Source organism: Bombina bombina, chromosome 1 (assembly GCF_027579735.1).
Source record: "Bombina bombina isolate aBomBom1 chromosome 1, aBomBom1.pri, whole genome shotgun sequence".
Classification (NCBI taxonomy): Eukaryota; Metazoa; Chordata; class Amphibia; order Anura; family Bombinatoridae; genus Bombina; species Bombina bombina.
In genome coordinates, this window is record NC_069499.1 from 1,361,738,144 (window position 1) to 1,361,761,342 (window position 23,199).

The 23,199-nt window shown below is 42.0% G+C and overlaps 1 protein-coding gene across 2 annotated transcripts in view; it reads left to right on the top strand.

Moving 5' to 3' along the window:
* The window catches only part of ZNF687 (zinc finger protein 687), a 170,312-nt gene extending 147,496 nt beyond the window's left edge, over positions 1–22,816 (top strand). For both annotated transcript variants that reach the window (XM_053703779.1, XM_053703788.1), the window contains exon 9: positions 20,201–22,816. In XM_053703779.1, coding sequence (XP_053559754.1) covers positions 20,201–20,641 — 441 coding nt within the window. In that variant the 3' untranslated portion in view covers positions 20,642–22,816. The remainder of the gene's footprint in view (positions 1–20,200) is intronic.
* Positions 22,817–23,199: the final 383 nt, after the last annotated feature.

A 23,199-nucleotide genomic window follows, 5' to 3' on the forward strand; every position in this document is an offset into this window, starting at 1 on the left:
TGTGAACAGGATATGTATATGGAAAAGCTAACATAAGTATGGGGCAAAACTCATGATCTATAGGTATTTTTTTCGATTTGGCTAAGACTCCTGCCAATTATTTTGTAATAATTTTGTATAATCAAGGGGAAACTTTAGCAACATGTTATGTATTTAATAACCTTGTTTTTTTAGATTTCAAACAGTGGTTTTCTCAATGTACCTTTATTTTAAACAATTGGAAGCATAAAACTTTTGAGGGACTGTGTTTATTTTTCTATTTACATTAATGCAATGTTCTTTACTATATATTTTGAGTTTAATTAGTTAATCCATGTTTGTCATCATGACATATATATTGTTTTTGATGTAACGACTTTTTGAAACTTGTATTCTATTGGATATATCTACTCAAATCATTATCATACATAAAATGAACCTATAGCAGCAATGATACGATAAAAGGTTTTTTATTGGTTTCTTAAAAAAGTCAATCTGTTATAACAACTGTTCTTTACTATGTATGTATTCAATATAGCAATATTACAATTGATTTATAAGCGGTGGTTGATTCACACAGGATAGTTTGTTAGACAGAAGCTTACGGTTTATGCCATCTGTGTATATGTGGAACACTTGTGATACTTGCAGATACTGTTTCAAACATGACCTGATTTATACAGATTACAGGATTATACTATTCTGATCTTAATGGAAGGTCACAAATTCAGCTATAAAAGTAAAATGCTGAATGCTGTGATCCAGGCCACCTGATGGAGGAGTTTCTCCTTGAAACGTGTAGTGGACTATCAAGGTTTTTCCGATCGGTTATCCTGTTTACTTGGTTGCAGTGCTCATGCTATGTACTGTGTACCGTGACTTTCCAATATGATTGCGATAGAACCAGTGCAAGTATCACTTTTTAGAATTTTTTTGTTATTGTATATTTGATATTTTTTTATTAAACTCTTAAAACATATTGAATGAGTTGAGAATTTTTATTTTAGTAACGCTGTTTCCTATCCCCCTCTTTAAAGGGAAATAGTTATGATGTACAAAGTCAACATTACGTTAACAGCACTAGTATGGCTTCAGACCCACTTGCAGAGAAGATCCTCAGAGAAGATTACATCACTCTTTCTTTTCCAACTTTTTATAATTCTATAAAACAAATAAAACACAAAAGAGTATCAGCCTCCTGATATTGTTTTGCCCCATAATCTCTCTTCCTCTGCACCTCAGACCCATTAAGAAGAGTCACTCAATGTCCCCTCTCATTCAAGTCAAAGGTCCACTGTCCTCTCAACTGCTTCTTCATTATACAGTCTGTGTTTCTCAGTGGGTATATTGTTTGTTTCTTTCTATTGGCAGTGAGAGTCCACAAATACATTAATTACCTATGGAAAATACTTCATCTGGCCACCAGTCGGAGGCAAAGCCACCCCAAACAGAGCATTTAATATGCGTCCCTCTTCCCCTACCCTCGTTTCATGGAGGTAGGCAGAGAGGTGTTCTGCTCAAGATTTTGAATGTTATTGTCATCAGTGGATTGTTTCCTTAAAGAGAGGACAGGGGAGTTGTAGAAAACCATGTAATTCTCTTCGTAGAGTTTTTAAGCAATTCAGCTGCCGGTGGTCGCATGGAAGTTCATTTGCCTCCTCTAGTGTTCTTATGCTATCCTGCCTTCAGGCAAATGGTGTTACACTGAATTTCCTCTTTATTTTACAGGACTCCTGCTGGATGACAGAATAGAAACGTGGTAAATCCTGATTATAGCCCCTTGCCCTCAAAGAGTGGGGCACAGGGACAGACATGCGTGTACTGACTTTATAGACTCATGAGACATATGGGGAATACCAACAAAGTGGTGGATTCCATCGCCCTGTTTTCATTTATTATTTTAGATGTTTGGGTGAGCAGACAGACTGAGTCACTATCTTTTATTGAGAGATCAGTGCCTTTTGCCTTTGAGACTGAGATGGGGCTGAACAGTGTGCGTATTACTACAGCGGCAGAACCGGGCCCTCCCACTGGAGTAAGGACAACGGTACATGCCACTACTGTATGTATAAGCGCACATTTCTCCAACATTGGTGTGTCCGGTCCACGGCGTCATCCATAACTTGTGGGAATATTCTCTTCCCCAACAGGAAATGGCAAAGAGCACAGCAAAAGCTGTCCATATAGCCCCTCCCAGGCTCCGCCCCCCAGTCATTCTCTTTGCCGCTCTGAACAAGTAGCATCTCCACGGAGATGGTGAAGAGTATGTGGTGTTTAGTTGTAGTTTTTTATTCTTCTATCAAGAGTTTGTTATTTTAAAATAGTGCTGGTATGTACTATTTACTCTGAAACAGAAAGAGATGAAGAGTTCTGTTTAAAAGAGGAGTATGATTTTAGCAGCAGTAACTAAAATCAATTGCTGTTCCCACGCAGGACTGTTGAGCTGAGAGAACTTCAGTTGGGGGGAACAGTTTGCAGACTTTTCTGCTCAAGGTATGACTAGCCATTTTTCTAACAAGACTGTGTAATGCTGGAAGGCTGTCATTTTCCCTCATGGGGATCGGTAAGCCATTTTCTTAGACTTAGAAAGAATAAAGGGCTTATTATGGGCTATTAATTGGTGGACACTCTTAAGGGCTAAATCGATTGTTTATTTAAGTTGTTTTTTAAAGTTTGAAGTAATTTTCACACTTTTATTGTTTGGGGAACGTTTTTATCGCCAGGCACTAGTTTAGACACCTTCCCAGTCAGGAAGGGCCTTTCACTATAGTAGGCAGAGCCTCATTTTCGCGCCATTATTGCGCAGTTACTTTTGAGTACAGTGCATGCAGCTGCATGTGTGAGGGTCTGGTATCCACTGAAAACGTTCCTAGAAGGCTTGAATTGGTATCGTATACCCCCCTGGGTTTGGTGAAGTCGCAACAAAGGCTGTGGCTGGGACTGTAGTGGGGTTAAAATTGCAAACGGCTCCGGTTTCCACATTTTAAGGGTTAACAGCTTGAAAATTGGGGTGCAATACTTTGAATGCATTAAGACACTGTGGTGAAAGATTGGATAATTCCTTCATAGTTTTTCACATATTCAGTAATAAAGTGTGCCCTGTTTAACATTTAAAGAGACAGTAACGGTTTTGTTTTAAAACGTTTTTTTGTGCTTTATTAACCAGTTTAAGCCTGTTTAACATGTCTGTACCTTCAGATAGATCATGTTCTGTATGTATGGAAGCCAATGTGGTTCCTCCTTCAAATATATGTGATAATTGTGCCATAGCGTCCAAACATAGTAAGGACAGTACTGTCACAAATAGTAAGGTTGCCCAGGATGATTCCTCAGATGTAGGAAGTAGAGATAGTTCTACATCCTCTCCTTCTGTGTCTATACCAGTTATTCCCGCGCAGGCGACCCCTAGTACTTCTAGCGCGCCAATGCTTGTTACTATGCAACAATTGACGGCAGTAATGGATAACTCCATAGCTAATATTTTATCCAAAATGCCAGCATTTCAGAGAAAGCGCGATTGCTCTGTTTTAAACACTGTAGAGCAGGAGGGCGCTGATGATAATTTTTCTGTCATACCCTCACACCAGTCTGAAGTGGCAGTGAGGGAGGGTTTGTCAGATGGAGAAATTTCTGATACAGGAAGAATTTCTCAGCAGGCAGAACCTGATGTTGTGACATTTAAATTTAAATTAGAGCATCTCCGCGCATTACTTAAGGAGGTGCTATCTACTCTGGATGATTGTGACAATCTGGTCATCCCAGAAAAATTGTGCAAGATGGACAAGTTCCTAGAGGTCCCGGTGCACCCTGATGCCTTTCCGATACCTAAACGGGTGGCGGACATAGTGAATAAGGAGTGGGAGAAGCCAGGCATACCTTTTGTCCCTCCTCCTATATTTAAGAAATTGTTCCCTATGGTCGACCCCAGGAAGGACTTATGGCAAACAGTCCCTAAGGTCGAGGGGGCGGTTTCTACACTAGCCAAACGCACGACCATTCCCATTGAGGACAATTGTGCTTTCAAAGATCCTATGGATAAAAAGTTGGAGGGTTTGCTTAAAAAGATTTTTGTACAGCAAGGTTACCTCCTTCAACCTATTTCGTGCATTATTCCTGTCACTACAGCGGCGTGGTTCTGGTTCGAGGAACTGGAAAAGTCGCTCAGTAGGGAGACTCCGTATGAGGAAGTCATGGACAGAATTCACGCACTTAAGTTAGCTAATTCCTTTATTTTAGACGCCTCTTTGCAGTTAGCGAGGTTAGCGGCGAAAAATTCAGGGTTTGCAATTGTGGCGCGCAGAGCGCTCTGGCTAAAGTCTTGGTCGGCGGACGTATCTTCCAAGACAAAATTGCTTAATATCCCTTTCAAAGGTAAGACCCTTTTTGGGCCAGAATTGAAAGAGATTATTTCAGACATCACTGGGGGAAAGGGCCATGCCCTCCCACAAGATAGACCTTTCAAGGCTAAGAATAAGTCCAATTTTCGTTCCTTTTCGCAATTTCAGGAACGGACCGGCTTCCAACTCTGCAGCCTCTAGACAAGAGGGTAACGCTTCCCAGACTAAACCAGCTTGGAAACCAATGCAAGGCTGGAACAAGGGTAAACAGGCCAAGAAGCCTGCTGCTGCTACCAAAACAGCATGAAGGGGTAGCCCCCGATCCGGGACCAAATCTAGTAGGGGGCAGACTCTCTCTCTTTGCTCAGGCTTGGGCAAGAGATGTTCAAGATCCCTGGGCACTAGAAATAGTCTCTCAGGGTTATCTTCTAGAATTCAAGGAACTTCCTCCAAGGGGAAGGTTCCACATGTCTCACTTATCTTCAAACCAAATAAAGAGACAGGCATTCTTACATTGTGTAGAAGACCTGTTAAAGATGGGAGTGATACACCCAGTTCCAACTGTGGAACAAGGTCAGGGGTTTTACTCAAATCTGTTTGTAGTTCCCAAAAAAGAGGGAACTTTCAGACCAATTCTGGATTTAAAAATTCTAAACAAATTTCTCAGAGTTCCATCGTTCAAAATGGAAACCATTCAAACAATTTTACCTACAATCCAGGAGGGTCAATATATGACTACCGTGGATTTAAAGGATGCGTATCTACATATTCCTATCCACAAAGATCATCATCAGTTCCTAAGGTTCGCCTTTCTGGACAAACATTATCAGTTCGTGGCTCTCCCATTCGGGCTAGCCACTGCTCCCAGAATTTTCACAAAGGTGCTCGGGTCCCTTCTAGCGGTTCTAAGACCAAGGGGTATTGCAGTGGCACCTTATCTGGACGACATTTTAATTCAAGCGTCGTCTCTTTCCAAAGCAAAGGCTCATACAGACATTGTTCTAGCCTTTCTCAGATCTCACGGGTGGAAGGTGAACGTAGAAAAGAGTTCCCTGTCTCCAGCGACAAGAGTTCCCTTTTTGGGAATAATAATAGATTCTTTAGAAGCTTTGACTCTCTGACCTCTGTCAAAAAGATCTTCATTTCTAAACGCTTGTCAAGTTCTTCTCTCTATTCTGCAGCCTTCCATAGCTCAGTGCATGGAAGTAGTAGGGTTGATGGTTGCAGCAATGGACATAGTTCCTTTTGCTCGAATTCATCTAAGACCATTACAACTGTGCATGCTCAAGCAGTGGAATGGGGACTATACAGACTTGTCTCCAAAGATTGAAGTAGACCAGATGACCAGAGACTCACTCCGTTGGTGGTTGTCCCAGGATCACCTGTCTCAGGGAATGAGTTTCCGCAGGCCAGAGTGGGTCATTGTCACGACCGACGCCAGTCTATTAGGCTGGGGCGCGGTCTGGGATTCCCTGAAAGCTCAGGGTCTATGGTCTCGGGAAGAGTCTCTTCTCCCGATAAACATCCTGGAACTGAGAGCGATATTCAATGCTCTCCGGGCTTGGCCTCAACTAGCGAAGGCCGGATTCATAAGATTCCAGTCAGACAACATGACGACTGTAGCTTACATCAACCATCAGGGGGGAACAAAGAGTTCCTTGGCGATGAGAGAGGTATCCAAAATCATCAAATGGGCGGAGGATCACTCATGCCACCTATCTGCAATTCACATCCCAGGAGTAGACAACTGGGAGGCGGATTATCTGAGTCGTCAGACTTTCCATCCGGGGGAGTGGGAACTCCACCCGGAGGTTTTTGCCCAGTTGACTCACTTATGGGGCATTCCAGACATGGATCTGATGGCGTCTCGTCAGAACTTCAAGGTTCCTTGCTACGGGTCCAGATCCAGGGATCCCAAGGCGACTCTAGTGGATGCATTAGTGGCGCCTTGGTCGTTCAACCTAGCTTATGCGTTTCCACCGTTCCCTCTCCTTCCCAGGCTTGTAGCCAGGATCAAACAGGAGAAGGCCTCAGTGATTCTGATAGCTCCTGCGTGGCCGCGCAGGACTTGGTATGCAGACCTGGTGAATATGTCATCGGCTTCACCATGGAAGCTACCTTTGAGACAGGATCTTCTAGTACAAGGTCCATTCGAACATCCAAATCTAGTTTCTCTGCAGCTGACTGCTTGGAAATTGAACGTTTGATTTTATCCAAACGTGGGTTTTCAGATTCAGTGATAGATACTCTGGTCCAAGCCAGAAAATCTGTAACTAGAATGATTTACCATAAAATATGGAAAAGATATATCTGTTGGTGTGAATCCAAGGGATTCTCCTGGAGTAAGATTAAAATTCCTAAGATCCTCTCCTTTCTCCAAGAAGGTTTGGATAAGGGATTGTCAGCGAGTTCTTTAAAAGGACAGATTTCTGCTTTATCTGTCTTGTTACACAAACGACTGGCAGCTGTGCCAGATGTACAAGCTTTTGTACAGGCTTTGGTCAGAATCAAGCCTGTTTACAGACCCTTGACTCCTCCGTGGAGTCTAAATTTAGTTCTTTCAGTTCTTCAAGGGGTTCCGTTTGAACCTTTACATTCCATAGATATCAAGTTACTATCTTGGAAAGTTCTGTTTTTGGTTGCTATCTCTTCTGCTAGAAGAGTTTCTGAATTATCTGCTTTGCAGTGTGATCTACCCTATCTGGTGTTCCATTCAGATAAGGTTGTTTTGCGTACCAAGCCTGGTTTTCTTCCAAAAGTCGTTTCCAACAAGAATATTAACCAGGAAATAGTTGTTCCTTCTTTGTGTCCGAATCCAGTTTCAAAGAAGGAACGTTTGTTACACAATTTAGATGCAGTCCGTGCTTTAAAGTTCTATTTAGAAGCAACAAAGGATTTCAGACAAACTTCTTCTTTGTTTGTCATTTATTCTGGTAAGAGGAGAGGACAAAAAGCTACTGCTACCTCTCTTTCTTTCTGGCTGAAAAGCATCATCCGATTGGCTTATGAGACTGCCGGACGGCAGCCTCCTAAACGAATCACAGCTCACTCTACTAGGGCTGTGGCTTCCACATGGGCCTTCAAGAACGAGGCTTCTGTTGATCAGATATGTAAGGCAGCGACTTGGTCTTCTCTGCACACTTTTGCCAAATTCTACAAATTTGATACTTATGCTTTTTCGGAGGCTATTTTTGGGAGAAAGGTTTTGCAAGCCGTGGTGCCTTCTGTTTAGGTAACCTGATTTGCTCCCTCCCTTCATCCGTGTCCTAAAGCTTTGGTATTGGTTCCCACAAGTTATGGATGACGCCGTGGACCGGACACACCAATGTTGGAGAAAACAGAATTTATGCTTACCTGATAAATTACTTTCTCCAACGGTGTGTCCGGTCCAAGGCCCGTCCTGGTTTTTTAATCAGGTTTGAAAAATTTCTTTCTCTATACACTACAGTCACCACGGCACCCTATATTTTCTCCTTTTTTTTCTCCTAACCGTTGGTCGAATGACTGGGGGGGGCGGAGCCTGGGAGGGGCTTTATTGGACAGCTTTTGCTGTGCTCTTTGCCATTTCCTGTTGGGGAAGAGAATATTCCCACAAGTTATGGATGACGCCGTGGACCGGACACACCGTTGGAGAAAGTAATTTATCAGGTAAGCATAAATTCTGTTTTTTATGACTGGCCGATTCAGACATGCTGTTCATTTGAGCACGCTGTTTCTTTTGTTTGTTTTTTCTTGTCAGCCGTTACTCAGCGCATATTTTTACTGTGGGGAGCAGGCCAGAGGTTTGCGCCTCTCGCTATTTGGCAATTGACAATTGTCCTCTGCACATAGAAAAACCTTAAAGTGATGGAAAACACAGGCTATTTGGTGAATAAGTGAATAATAAAATCATTGTGGACAAAAGTTTATTTTTACCTTTATTTGCTAGCAAGATCGTATCCGGGGTTTTATTAGATTCATCCCCACCACTGCCATCCTCTCTTACCGTATAGTTTGCACAAACATTGAATGAGCGGTGATTATGTCACCGCTTGAAAAAAGCATTCTTCTAAGTGGGATAACAGTAGTGGCGGGCGAGTTAATAAACTACAGACCTTTTTTTAACCCATTTATGCGTGATCTTGCTATCAAGCAAAGGTACCAATAAACCCCCCCCCCCCCCCACACACACACACACAGCAGTTTCACTATTAACTTCCAAATAGCCTGTGATTACCATCCCTTTAACTACAACAACCATGTTACACTGCTATTATTGTATGATATCTTCCAAAAACAGAAAATGAAACCTTTTTCTTCGGTACTGAGATCATTCATTACTTGTAGTACATGAAGCTCCTGATAGTTGCAATTTGGACAAAATCTGTGTAATCCAAAATGGGTAAAGACAAAAGCTAAAAATGGTGTGTAGGGAATTTTTGATGTTAGATCATGTAAGGGATCATAGGACATAGGGTTCCACAAATACTGTATAAGCATAGAAATTGATTATGGGAAGGATGAACAAAACAGTAAGTGGTACTTTTCTCTTGTTAAGTGTGTTCAGTCCACGGTTCATCCATTACTTATGGGATATATTCTCCTTCCCAACAGGAAGTTGCAAGAGGATCACCCAAGCAGAGCTGCTATATAGCTCCTCCCCTCACATGTCATACCCAGTCATTCTCTTGCAACTCTCAACAAAGAAGGAGGTCGTGAGAGGAGTTAGGAGTTTTTTACTTAATTATTCTTCAATCAAAAGTTTGTTATTTTAAATGGCACCGGAGTGTGCTGTTTTTTCTCTCAGGCAGTATTTAGAAGAAGAATCTGCCTGCGTTTTCTATGATCTTAGCAGACGTAACTAAGATCCACTGGCTGTTCTCGCACATTCTGAGGAGTGGGGTAACTTCAGAAAAGGGAATAGCATGCGGGGTCCCCTGCAAATGAGGTATGTGCAGTAAAATATTTTCTAGGAATGGAATTGACTAAGAAAACACTGCCGATACCCATATGATGTAAGTACAGCCTAAAATGCAGTAGTAGCGACTGGTATCAGGCTGGTAAATGTATGCACAGTAGAGTTATTTTCTAGGGAATAGACTTTGACTGAAAAAATACTGTTAATACTGGAATAATGTATGAGCCTTAACTGCAGTAGAAGCGACTGGTAGCAGGCTTAGTGATAACTTTACACAAATCTGAAGTGTTGTTTTTAAAAACGTTTACTGGCATGTTAATCGTTTTGTGAGGTACTTTGGTGGTAAATCTCTTGGGGCATGATTTTTTCCACATGGCTAACGTATATTTCTGCATAGAAACCGTTATAGCTGGTCTCCCACTGTTGTAATATGAGTGGGAGGGGCTTTTTGTTAGCGCCTTGTTGCGCAGTTAAAATTCAATCATAGTCTTCCTGTTTCTTCCTCCTTGATCCAGGACGTCTCCAGAGAGCTCAGGGGTCTTCAAAATTTATATTTGAGGGAGGTAATCAGTCACAGCAGACCTGTGACAGTGTGTTTGACTGTGATAAAAACGTTAACTGTTAAATTGATTATCCGTTTTTGGGTATTAAGGGGTTAATCATCCTTTTGCTAGTGGGTGCAATCCTCTGCTAATTTCATACATTTAATGTAAAGATTTGGTTGCTATAACTGAATTAGTTCATTGTTATTTCAACTGTAGTTGTCTTTTTGTGTTTTTAAAAGCGCAGCAGCGTTTTTACATTGCTTGAAAATTTTCTGAAAATAATTTCCAAGCTTGCTAGCCTCATTGCTAGTCTGTTTAAACATGTCTGATACAGATGAATCTGCTTGTTCATTATGTTTAAAAGCCAATGTGGAGCCCAATAGAAATATGTGTACCAATTGTATTGATATTACTTTAAATAAAGGTCAGTCTTTACCGGTAAAGAAATTATCACCAGACATCGAGGGGGAAGTTATGCCGCCTAACTCTCCTCACGTGTCAGTACCTGCGCCTCCCGCTCAGGAGGTGCGTGATGTTGTGGCGCCAAGTACATCAAGGCCCTTACAAATCACTTTGCAAGATATGGCTAATGTTATGAAAGAAGTATTATCTAATTTGCCTGAGTTAAGAGGCAAGCGCGATAGCTCTGGGTTAAGGACAGAGCGCGCTGATGACACGAGAGCCATGTCCGATACTGCGTCACAATTTGCAGAACATGAGGACGCAGAGCTTCATTCTGTGGGTGACGGATCTGATCCAGGGAGACCGGATTCAGAGATTTCAAATTTTAAATTTAAGCTTAAGAACCTCCGTGTATTGCTAGGGGAGGTGTTAGCGGCTCTGAATGATTGTGACACGGTTGCAATCCCAGAGAAGTTATGTAGGCTGGATAAATACTATGCGGTGCCGGTGTGTACTGACGTTTTTCCTATACCTAAAAGGCTTACAGAGATTATTAGCAAGGAGTGGGATAGACCCGGTGTGCCCTTTTCCCCTCCTCCGATATTTAGAAAAATGTTCCCAATAGACGCTACCACACGAGACTTATGGCAGACGGTCCCTAAGGTGGAGGGAGCAGTTTCTACTTTAGCTAAGCGCACCACTATCCCGGTGGAGGATAGTTGTGCTTTCTCAGATCCAATGGATAAAAAATTAGAAGGTTACCTTAAGAAAATGTTTGTTCAACAAGGTTTTATATTACAGCCCCTTGCATGCATTGCGCCCGTCACTGCTGCGGCGGCTTTCTGGTTTGAGTCTCTAGAAGAGGCTTTTCGCACAGCACCATTGGATGAGATCATGAACAAGCTTAAAGCACTTAAGCTAGCTAATGCATTTGTTTCGGACGCCGTTGTGCACTTAACCAAACTAACGGCTAAGAACTCCAGATTTGCCATCCAGGCGCGCAGAGCGCTATGGCTTAAATCCTGGTCAGCAGATGTGACTTCTAAATCTAAATTGCTTAATGTTCCTTTCAAAGGGCAAACCTTATTCGGGCCCGGCTTGAAAGAAATTATTGCTGACATTACTGGAGGTAAGGGTCACTCCCTTCCTCAGGATAGGGCCAAATCAAAGGCCAAACAGTCTAATTTTCGTGCCTTTCGTAATTTCAAGGCAGGAGCAGCATCAACTTCCTGCGCTCCAAAACAGGAAGGAACTGCTGCTCGTTACCGACAGGGTTGGAAAAGCAACCAGTCCTGGAACAAGGGCAAGCAGGCCAGAAAGCCTACTTCTGCCCCTAAGACAGCATGAAGGAAGGGCCCCCTATCCGGAAACGGATCTAGTGGGGGGCAGACTCTCTCTCTTCGCCCAGGCTTGGGCAAGAGATGTCCAGGATCCCTGGACGTTGGAGATCATATCTCAGGGATACCTTCTGGACTTCAAAGCTTCTCCTCCACAAGGGAGATTTCATCTGTCAAGGTTATCAACAAACCTAATAAAGAAAGAGGCATTTCTACAATGTGTACAAGACCTCTTAGTAATGGGAGTGATCCACCCAGTTCCGCGGACGGAACAAGGGCAAGGGTTTTACTCAAATCTGTTTGTGGTTCCCAAAAAAGAGGGAACCTTCAGACCAATCTTGGACCTAAAGATCTTAAACAAGTTCCTAAGGGTTCCATCGTTCAAAATGGAAACTATTCGAACCATCCTACCCATGATCCAAGAGGGTCAGTATATGACCACTGTGGACTTAAAGGATGCCTACCTTCACATACCGATTCACAAAGAGCATTATCGGTACCTAACGTTTGCCTTTCTAGACAGGCATTACCAGTTTGTAGCTCTTCCCTTCGGGTTAGCTACGGCCCCCCCGAATTTTTACAAAGGTTCTGGGCTCACTTCTGGCGGTACTAAGACCGCGAGGCATAGCGGTGGCTCCGTACCTAGACGACATTCTGATACAAGCATCGAGTTTTCAAAATGCAAAGTCTCATACAGAGATAGTTCTTGCATTTCTGAGGTCTCATGGGTGGAAAGTGAATGTGGAAAAGAGTTCTCTGTTACCACTCACAAGGGTTCCTTTTCTAGGGACTCTGATAGATTCTGTAGAGATGAAGATTTACCTGACGGAGTCCAGGTTATCAAAGATTCTAAATGCTTGCCGTGTTCTTCATTCCATTCCAAGGCCATCAGTAGCTCAGTGCATGGAAGTAATCTGCTTAATGGTCGCGGCAATGGACATAGTGCCATTTGCGCGCCTGCATCTCAGACCGCTGCAATTATGCATGCTAAGTCAGTGGAATGGGGATTATTCAGATCTGTCCCCTCTACTGAATCTGGACCAGGAGGCCAGAGATTCTCTTCTCTGGTGGTTGTCGCGGGTTCATCTGTCCAAAGGAATGACTTTTCGCAGGCCAGATTGGACGATTGTAACAACAGATGCCAGCCTACTAGGCTGGGGCGCAGTCTGGAACTCCCTGAAGGCTCAGGGATCGTGGACTCAGGAGGAGAAACTCCTCCCAATAAATATTCTGGAATTAAGAGCAATACTCAATGCTCTTCTAGCTTGGCCTCAGTTAGCAACACTGAGGTTCATCAGATTTCAGTCGGACAACATCACGACTGTGGCTTACATCAACCATCAAGGGGGAACCAGGAGTTCCCTAGCGATGTTAGAAGTCTCCAGGATAATTCGCTGGGCAGAGTCTCACTCTTGCCACCTGTCAGCGATCCACATCCCAGGCGTGGAGAACTGGGAGGCGGACTTTCTAAGTCGCCAGACTTTTCATCCGGGGGAGTGGGAACTTCATCCGGAGGTCTTTGCTCAACTGATTCATCGTTGGGGCAAACCAGAACTGGATCTCATGGCGTCTCGCCAGAACGCCAAGCTTCCTTGTTACGGATCCAGATCCAGGGACCCGGGAGCGGTGCTGATAGATGCTCTAGCAGCCCCTTGGGGTTTCAAGATGGCTTATGTGTTTCCTCCGTTTCCGTTGCTGCCTTGATTGATTGCCAGGATCAAACAGGAGAGAGCATCTGTGATTTTGATAGCGCCTGCGTGGCCACGCAGGACCTGGTATGCAGACCTAGTGGACATGTCGTCCTGTCCACCATGGTCTCTGCCTCTGAGGCAGGACCTTCTAATTCAGGGTCCTTTCAACCATCCAAGCCTAATTTCTCTGAGGCTGACTGCATGGAGATTGAACGCTTGATTCTATCAAAGCGTGGTTTCTCGGAGTCGGTTATTGATACATTAATACAGGCTCGGAAACCTGTTACCAGAAAAATTTACCATAAGATATGGCGTAAATATTTATATTGGTGTGAATCCAAGAGTTACTCATGGAGTAAGGTCAGGATTCCTAGGATATTGTCTTTTCTACAAGAGGGTTTAGAAAAGGGTTTATCTGCTAGTTCGTTAAAGGGACAGATTTCTGCTCTGTCTATTCTTTTACACAAACGTCTGGCAGAAGTTCCAGACGTTCAGGCTTTTTGTCAGGCTTTAGCTAGGATTAAGCCTGTGTTTAAGACTGTTGCTCCGCCGTGGAGCTTAAACTTAGTTCTTAAAGTTCTTCAAGGTGTTCCGTTTGAACCCCTTCATTCCATTGATATTAAGCTGTTATCTTGGAAAGTTCTGTTTTTGATGGCTATTTCCTCGGCTCGAAGAGTCTCTGAGTTATCTGCCTTACATTGTGATTCTCCTTATCTGATTTTTCATTCAGACAAGGTAGTTCTGCGTACTAAACCTGGGTTTTTACCTAAGGTAGTTTCTAACAGGAATATCAATCAAGAGATTGTTGTTCCATCATTATGTCCTAATCCTTCTTCAAAGAAGGAACGTCTTTTGCATAATCTGGACGTAGTCCGTGCCCTGAAGTTCTACTTACAGGCAACTAAAGATTTTCGGCAAACTTCTTCTCTGTTTGTCGTTTATTCTGGACAGAGGAGAGGTCAAAAGGCTTCGGCCACCTCTCTCTCTTTTTGGCTTCGTAGCATAATACATTTAGCCTATGAGACTGCTGGACAGCAGCCCCCTGAAAGAATTACAGCTCATTCCACTAGAGCTGTGGCTTCCACCTGGGCCTTTAAGAATGAGGCCTCTGTTGAACAGATTTGCAAGGCTGCAACTTGGTCTTCACTTCATACCTTTTCAAAATTTTACAAATTTGACACTTTTGCTTCTTCGGAGGCTGTTTTTGGGAGAACGGTTCTACAGGCAGTGGTTCCTTCTGTTTAAATGTTCCTGCCTTGTCCCTCCCATCATCCGTGTACTTTAGCTTTGGTATTGGTATCCCATAAGTAATGGATGACCCGTGGACTGAACACACTTAACAAGAGAAAACATAATTTATGCTTACCTGATAAATTTATTTCTCTTGTAGTGTGTTCAGTCCACGGCCCGCCCTGTCTTTTTGAGGCAGTTCTAAATTTTAATTAAAACTACAGTCACCACTGCACCCTATAGTTTCTCCTTTCTCGTCTTGTTTCGGTCGAATGACTGGATATGACATGTGAGGGGAGGAGCTATATAGCAGCTCTGCTTGGGTGATCCTCTTGCAACTTCCTGTTGGGAAGGAGAATATATCCCATAAGTAATGGATGACCCGTGGACTGAACACACTACAAGAGAAATAAATTTATCAGGTAAGCATAAATTATGTTTTTTTTATAGTTCCAGACACCCCCCATTCACCACTTGCGCAACCCCCAAACCTTGCCAGTTGCCCTGAATTTGCATGGGATTAAAAGTAGGCAGGGAATAAAAATAGGTAGTAGAAGGTGAGGTACCCTACCTGTATCCCCAGATATTTAGCGTTGTGATTTAAAGGGATAGTCTACCACAAAATGTTTATTGTTTTAAAAGATAGATAACGCCTTTAATACCCATTTCTTTAAAATGGCAGTGAGAGTCCACGAATAATCGCGTTCGAGAAACAGGAAGCGTTCATGCAGGGGGCGAGTCTCAGCAGGGGGAGCATGACACCACAGACTTTTGGCTTGCTTTCTTTCGCTGCAAACTTGCGCTGAGACGGAGCTTGGCTCTTAACTCTGGTTACTGAGAGGTGATGAGACTCCCTAATAAAGGCATTCTGTGGGGTCTTGTGTGTCGGGATTGCCAGTAACTACTAGGGCAGAGCTTTCCAAACTTTTCATGTTGGTGACACACTTTTAGACCTACATCATTTCGCGACACAGTAATTCAGTTGTACTCGCAAACAGGAGGTTAAACTAACTTGTTTTAAGAGATACAGACATATACATAAATTATATAATAACGAAATGTATTTACAAGTAACAGTATGTATGTGCAAGAATTTTAAAAAAAGTTTAATAACACCAATAGCTACTTACTATTTTAATGGGGTATATGAGGTTGATGAGATGAACACAGTTTCTGAATATTTGGTGGAATTTTAGATAAAGACACTCGCATTTCATTATCAAGCACTCACTGACTACACATGCAGTCAGGAACCGATTGAGTAGACTACGCGGGCAGTCAGGAGCCAATGCACCATCAAAGCCGCCAATGGGAATAGTTTCAGTTCCCACTAAGCTGCACCAATAGGTTAAGATGATCTGTGATCTATTAGGTATGCATAGCAGCCAGGCGGAAAGTCGGAAAGCAAAGAAAATGTAAAAAAAAAAAAATAATTTAAAACAATTTGTGCTGAAGCAGGGACACACGTACACACTGCCGCTGATACACTGTGTCACAACACACAGTTTGGAAAGCACTGTACTAGGGGCTACTGACTAGAGGTGAGGGAGGACTCAGAAGCTATTTTCTCCCTTGAGGAGGTTAATCCCCATTATTATTGGATTCAAATAAATATATGCTCTGCAATTTATCCATTGTGTGCCACCTGCTCAATTGTGTGCTGATTGCCTGGCTTCTGTTCTACAGTCTCATTCTAAGGAACTCGAGTCTAATACACCTGCATTATCCCCTGTGGCCCAAATTAACTCTCTAGATCCTGTGACCTCACAGAAGTCGGTTAACCCTGAAATGCCGCTGCTTATACCACAGTTTATTCCCCCAGGTCCTTCGCATGCAGTTCCCTGCGGACCAGTTGTCCCTTCATCTTAAGGGTTGTAGCTCTCCCTTCAACTGCAGCACAACTACAATCTGCAGTCTCTGCTGCATTAAGTGCTATTCCCGCTTTGCCTGGATCATGGAAGAGGTAAAGGAAGGTGAAACATGTCACTTCTGAGGTTGGGACCAGTTGCTCTTTGGAAACTTCTCTGGTCAGTCATGTGCAATATTCTGATGACGATAATTCATCGGTGTCATCTGAGGGGGAACTTTCTTCCTTTAACTCCTCTCTTGGAAGCACTGTAGAGTCAGAGGAGGTTAATTTCAGCTTCAGACTTGAACATCTGAAGTTTTTGCTTAAGGAGGTTTTATCTACTTTTGACGTTCCTGAGGCTAAGCCTGCTGAGGAACAAAAAGTACACAAACTATACATGGCATGGTGGATATTACATCCAAGAAATGGGAAAAACCTGTGGTTCCTTTTTTCCCCCTCTCCAATTTTTCTGTATTCTCATCTGGAGTTAAATTCCCAAGGTGGATGGTACAATCTCCACTCTGGCTAAGTGAACTATTATTCCCTTAGAGGACAGAATGTACTTTAGAGACTCCATTGACAGAAAGGTTATCTGACTATCTAACTTTGTTTAGTCAAAAGGACTGTTTCCAACCTGCAGCAGGTATCGCGGCGGTCGCAGGAGCTGCTACCTTTTGGTGCGATTCCCTCTCTGATATGGTTGTAGTGAAAACTCCCCTGGACGATATTCAGGATAGGATCAAGGCTCTGAAGACGGGCAATTTGTTAATTTGTGATGCTATAATGCAGATCATTCGACTAAATGCAAAATCTGGATTTGCGGTGCTTGCTAAGCGAGCTCTCTGGTTGAAGTCCTGGTCAGCAGACATAGTGTTTAAATCTAGACTGCTTTCCTTGGCCTTTTAAGGGATTTGATCATTTCTACTGTGACTGGAGGCAAGGGGGCCTTCTTTTTCCAGGACAAGAAAGCTAGGTCCAAGGGTCGCAAGTCTTATTAACCCAGAAATACCTGGAAACCTAATCAATCTTGGAGTAAGAATAAGCAATCCAAGAAGTCTACCCCTGACAACAAGTCAACATGAAGGTTGGCCCCTCGATCCAGGATCGGATCGTGTAGGGGGCAGACTATCTCTATTTCAGGAAGCTGGGTTTCAGGATGTTTAGGACCCCTGGGTTCTGGACATTGTTTGCCAGGGATACAGAATAGATTTTCGGTCTCGCCCGCTATAGGGCAGATTTCTTCTCTGCAGACTTTCAACAAGGCCAAAGAAGAGCCTTTTTGAAATTTGTAGAGGACCTCGTATCCATGGGAGTGATTGTTCTAGTTCCCTTATCAGAAAGGGGGTAAAGGGTTTTATTCAAATCTGTTCATAGTTCCCCCAAAAAAGCTAACTTTTCGCCCCAATTCTAGGTTTGAAGAGTCTCAACAAATATCTGAGAGTTCCTTCAAAATGGAAACTATCAGAACTATCTTCCCTTTAATTCAGGAGGGACACTTTTTAGATTTGAAGGACGCATAGCTTCATATTCACAGAGCTCATCATCAGTTTCTCTGGTTTGCCTTTCTGGACAACCATTATCAGTTTTCAGATTACAAGCAATTGCGTTAGCTCCTAATTTTAATGATATTTTGGTTCAACCTCCCTCTTTACATTTAGCAAGCTCTCACACAGAGAGGCTTCTGTGGCTTCTTATGATTCATGGATGGAAGGTAAATCTGGAAAAAGTTCCCTTCTTCCCAGTAGAAGAGTGTGCTCTCTGGGAACCATCATCGATTCTGTAACTATGAAAATCTTTCTTACAGATCAACTTTGATACAAACTTAAGGCTTGCCTGCCGTTTGTTACAGTCTACTCTTCTGCCCTCTGAGGGAGGTGGGGGGGGACTTATGGTAGCAACTACTGACATTTGCTCGTTTCCATCTGAGACCTCTTCAGTTATGAATGCTCAGTAAATGGAACGGAAATCATTTTGACCCGTTTCAGATAATTAGTTTGGATCCAGCGACGAGGGACTCCCTCTCCTGGTAGCTGTCTCAGATCATCTGTCTCAGGGGGTTTTCTTCCTGAGATCATCTTGGGAGATTCTGACTATGGATGCAAGTTTTATAGGATGGGGGGGATGTGTGGGGTCCTCTAAGAACTCAGGGGACCTGGCAGCCAGAGGAATAAACTCTACCCATCAACATTCTGGAATTAAGGGCCATCTTCAATGCTCTGATGGTGTGGCCCCAGCTTTGTTCCGTCTGTTTTATTCAATTTCAGTCAGGCAACATCACGACAGTGGCTTATATAAATCTCCAGGGAGGGACTCGAAGCTCTCGCTGCATCAGGAAGTATTTTCCGAGCTCGCCCTCAGATGGGGGGGTTCTGGAGATAGACCTAAATGCCTCACGTCTAAATGCCAAACTGCCCAGATACGGGCAGAGATTGAGAGACCCTCGAACAGAGTTGGACGCATTATCGATTCCTTGGAAGTTCAATCTTGTATATCTATTTCCTCCAATTGCCCTTCTTCCTCGAGTAATTGCTCGAATCAAACAGGAAGGTATTTCAGCGATTATGATTGCTCCGGCATGGCCCCGCAGAACTTGGTATGCAGATCTAATTGTTACATAATTTGGATGTGGTTAGAGCCTTAAAGTTCTTCATTCATGCTGCCAAGGAATTTCGACAGTCTTCTTCCCAGTTCATTATTTATTCTGGTAAACGCATGGTGTAAAAAGGCCACTGCGGTTACTCTTTCTTTTTGGCTGAGAAGTTTAATTCATATGGCTTATGTGGAGGCGGCACAGCCGTACAGTGTCTTTGTCTTGGGCATTCAAGAATGAGACTTCAGTAGAATAGATCTGTAGGGCAGCTACATGGTCCTCGCTACATACTTTTACTAATCTTTGCAAATTTTATGTTTTCGCCTCAGCTGACGCTTCTTTTGGGAGAAAGGTTCTTGAATTGGTGGTGCCTTCTGTTTAGGACTGCCTTTCTTATTTTTTCCCTCCCTATTCATTCTGTGTTCACCTAAACTTGGGTTTTGGTTTCCCATAGGTAATGAATGAATTTGTGTACTCTCACTGGCATTAGAAAGAAAACAACATAATTTATGCTTACCTGATAAATTTATTTTCTTTCTTGGCAGTGAGAGTCCATGAACCTACCCTGTGTCTTATGTAGTGGCGGTAGTTTCTCTGGCACCTCTGTACCCCTTGTACCTCTTCACTTTTCCTTATCCTCTGCTTGAATTACTGAGAGGGTAGGGAAGTGGCAGGGATATTTGATGCTTTGATATGGGTGTCTTTGCCTCCTCCTGGTGACCAGGTGTTGTATTCCCATAGGTAATGAATGAATTTGTGAACTCTCACTGCCAAGAAAGAGAAAATAATTTATCAGGCAAGCATAAATTAGGTTTCCCCAGTTTTGCACAACCAACATTGTTATATTAATATACTTTATAATGTATAAACCTTTACATTTCTGCCTGTTTCTAAGCAACTACAGACCACCTCTTATGAATTAGCAGTGTCTGGCTATGAAAAGCTAATAAAAATGCATGAGATGTGTGCCATATAGATAACATTATGCTCACTCCCATGGATTGTGCAGGAACCAGTACTAATTGGCTAAAATGCAAGTCTGTAAATAGCCTTGAGATAATGGGGGCTGTCTGTAGAGACTTAGATACAAGGTAATCACAGAGGTAAAAAGTATATTAATATAACTGTGTTGGTTGTGCAAAAATGGGGAATGGGATTATCTATATTTTTAAACAAAAAACTTTTTGGAGTAGACTGTCCCTTTTAGGTTTTGCATCCCTAAATTTTAAAGAGTAAACTGGGGCACCTAAAGGGGAGCCACATTTCTTAGGCTTATATTGGCCTCCATTTTTGTATTCTTATTCTCTTGTATCAAATTTGCTGTTTGCTTTTTCTGTATCTAGGTAACTTCAAAAAAACGAAAAATGTCAACAGATGAATCTGGGAGTGATGAACCAAACACCACAAAGCCACCTCCACAGAAGCCCAGGCGATCCTTCCAGTGCAGAGCATGTGGGTACAAAACAGGCAGTTTGGCTGACTTCAGGCAACACATCCCTCAGCATCGCACAGATGAAAGCTCACACCAGTGCAGAGAGTGTGGGGTCTGTTTTACTTCCCAGGGATCCTTAAACCGCCATAGGTTTATGACCCACAAAATGAAGGGAGCAACAGAAGAAGATCAGAAGGAATCTCCACCAAAATCGGAGGAACCTGCTGATGGTAAATTTTCTTGCCGGGTGTGCAAGAAGAGCTTTGATAGCCAGCTGAACTTAAATACTCACTTTAGGACACATGGCATGGCCTTTATAAAACAGCGGCAAAGTGTAGGGACTGATAACTAAGGGAAATTGGTCTAAGAACTCACCTAAACTTTGCGCCTATGCTGCCTCAATTCCAAGGTGTCTGGTGTTAAGCATTTGATTAATAGCGGTTCTTCCATTCCTGACATTGCTATGGCATAATATGAATGTTGCTACTTGTTTGGTAAGATAAGGTCTTACACTTATTGTCTCAATATACTGTACCTAGTGTGTCCGCTATACAGTAAGCAAGAGATATCTTATCACTCGAGATGCCCTTTCAGCACAGTTATTTTAGAAATCGGATAACTGATACTGTTCTGTCAGAGTGTTTACAGTACAAATGCCAGCATATCTGGACTTTAAGTGGAGCTTTCTTGTGGAATTTGTGCATCTGACCTTCGAACACACAAGTGCATACAAGATTGTCTAAGTGATTGTAAACACTGCAGCATTGAATTATAATCCCCAATAATTTGTGAGGTGCCTTATTGCAGCCACCTGAACCAGAAGAATCATCACTTCCGGATTGTACAGATTTGCAGAAATTTTTGGGAGTCAAAAAGGACTTTTTTTTTTTAAAATAAATTCATCATGATAAAATAACATTTAATATGTATTCAGTGCTCCTGCTTTGTGCAGCATGTACTCTATGCAGTGACCCAGTATTTAATTCACTGACTCTTTTTTACCACTCTGATTCATTCCCAGAACATGGAGTTACTGTTTATTCTAGTGGATACACTGCTTCAGACTTGACATGGAGGGTGTTTTTTTTCTTTCTTCTCTCTCTTAAAGATGTTTGGCAAATTTTACTAAGATCACTCCAGTCATACCAACTTCACTGATCATGCAGACTCTTTAATTTAACCAGTTTGTTTTTCTATGCAACTGATTTACAAAATAATAGAAAGATGATCAAGCTATAGGGAAGCACAGAAGTACAAATATACTGGTGAGGCTCGAGAGACATCAACTTGAAATTTGCCCATTGTTGAAATTTGAGGAGAGTATATTTTCTTTGTAAAGACAGCCCATTGTTTATTATTGCAAACCATAGAAACATATGCTGGAACTGGGACAAATGACTATATAAAAATGTAAAATACATTAACTATAAATATATATATATATATTTTTCTGCACAGAATTTTTAGACCCGCTAGTACAGGTTCTCTTCTCAAAATCTTTGTGTGTTTTTTGTTTTCTTTTTTTAAGGTATGTACTGAAAAAAAACAACTGTGAAGAGGAAGTAATAAGTATTTATAATCGGTTTAGCAGTATATCACATTTGCTTCAGCTCCTCCAGTGCCCCTACATTTTGTAGGTTTTAGGGTTAGTATTAAATCTTATTTAAAATGTAAGGGTACTTTTTTTTTTTTTTTCTCTTTCAGTGCAACAAAATTTAAAGCCTTTAAATTGATGCTGTCAGGTTGGATTGTGTAAGTGATAAAAGGTTAAAGTTTTCAGTTGGGTTATTATTGTGATTGATGCAAATAGGGGAAATTTAATGTACAGTGTTACATTTTACAATTTCCCTTGTAGTGATGGCTGCCAATTGTCTACTTTCAAACGCTGAAATATATTTAAACATTGGCAGTACCTCCACATAGCTTCCAAGCTGACACGTCCATCCTAAAAGACAATTGACAAATACGCTTGTGGTGTAGATATCAAAACAAGCAGACTCCTTTTTTTATTTTATTGCATCAGACACATCCATTGGAACTCTGCAGAATTTAAATAATGAAAGTAACAGTTTATAATCTGTTTTGGTGGATCAAGTCTGTTCTCCTGTAAGCACGTCAGTATATCTGTGATAACTTTCAGCTCACAACTCACAGCACTGAAGAGGCTACGTGTATAGCATGTTGCCTTTTTTATTGGAGTAACCCCAATTTTCAAAGTAGAGAAGCTCATACAAGTTTTCTCTCTCTCTCTCTCTCTCTCTCTCTCTGTTTTGGAAAAAAGTGTGTGACTTCCTTTTTATAATTACATTTTTTTAACAGTTTTATCTGTACATGTGGATTGGAAATTTTGATTTTATGATGTAACTTTTATATATATATATATATATATATATATAAACACTTTAAGCAGTCTCAAGTGTAACAATAAAACTCCAGTCTTCTGTGTGTTTCTTACACAGCTGCTGGTTTGCTATGGAAAGTAACATGTACATTATTAATTGTGAATTAAAGGTGAGATCTCCTTTAATTGGGTTAGAAACCGTACGTGTCCATTATTTAGCCACTGCAGTTCAAAGCATCTGCCTTGGCTAATCACTTTGAGCCAAAGAATGTATATTCATATTCTATTCATAAGCCACTTCTTTATGTTGTCAGCAACATTGACATGACAGTGCAATTAATTTCAGTTATCTCGCAACTAAATCTCTGCATTCCCTTTTTGTTTTCATTTAAACCCAAAATAAAAGCACCTTCCCCGCCCCACCCCCAAAGAAAGAAAAAGTCTGCCTTCTTATTGCAGTCTCAGGTTAAAGTTAGGCCACATAACAGGTGTTCCTGTAGCCCTTCTTCAGACATGTCTACAACAAATTGTATTCTAGATTTTGTTTTTTAAGAGAATCAACATTCTTT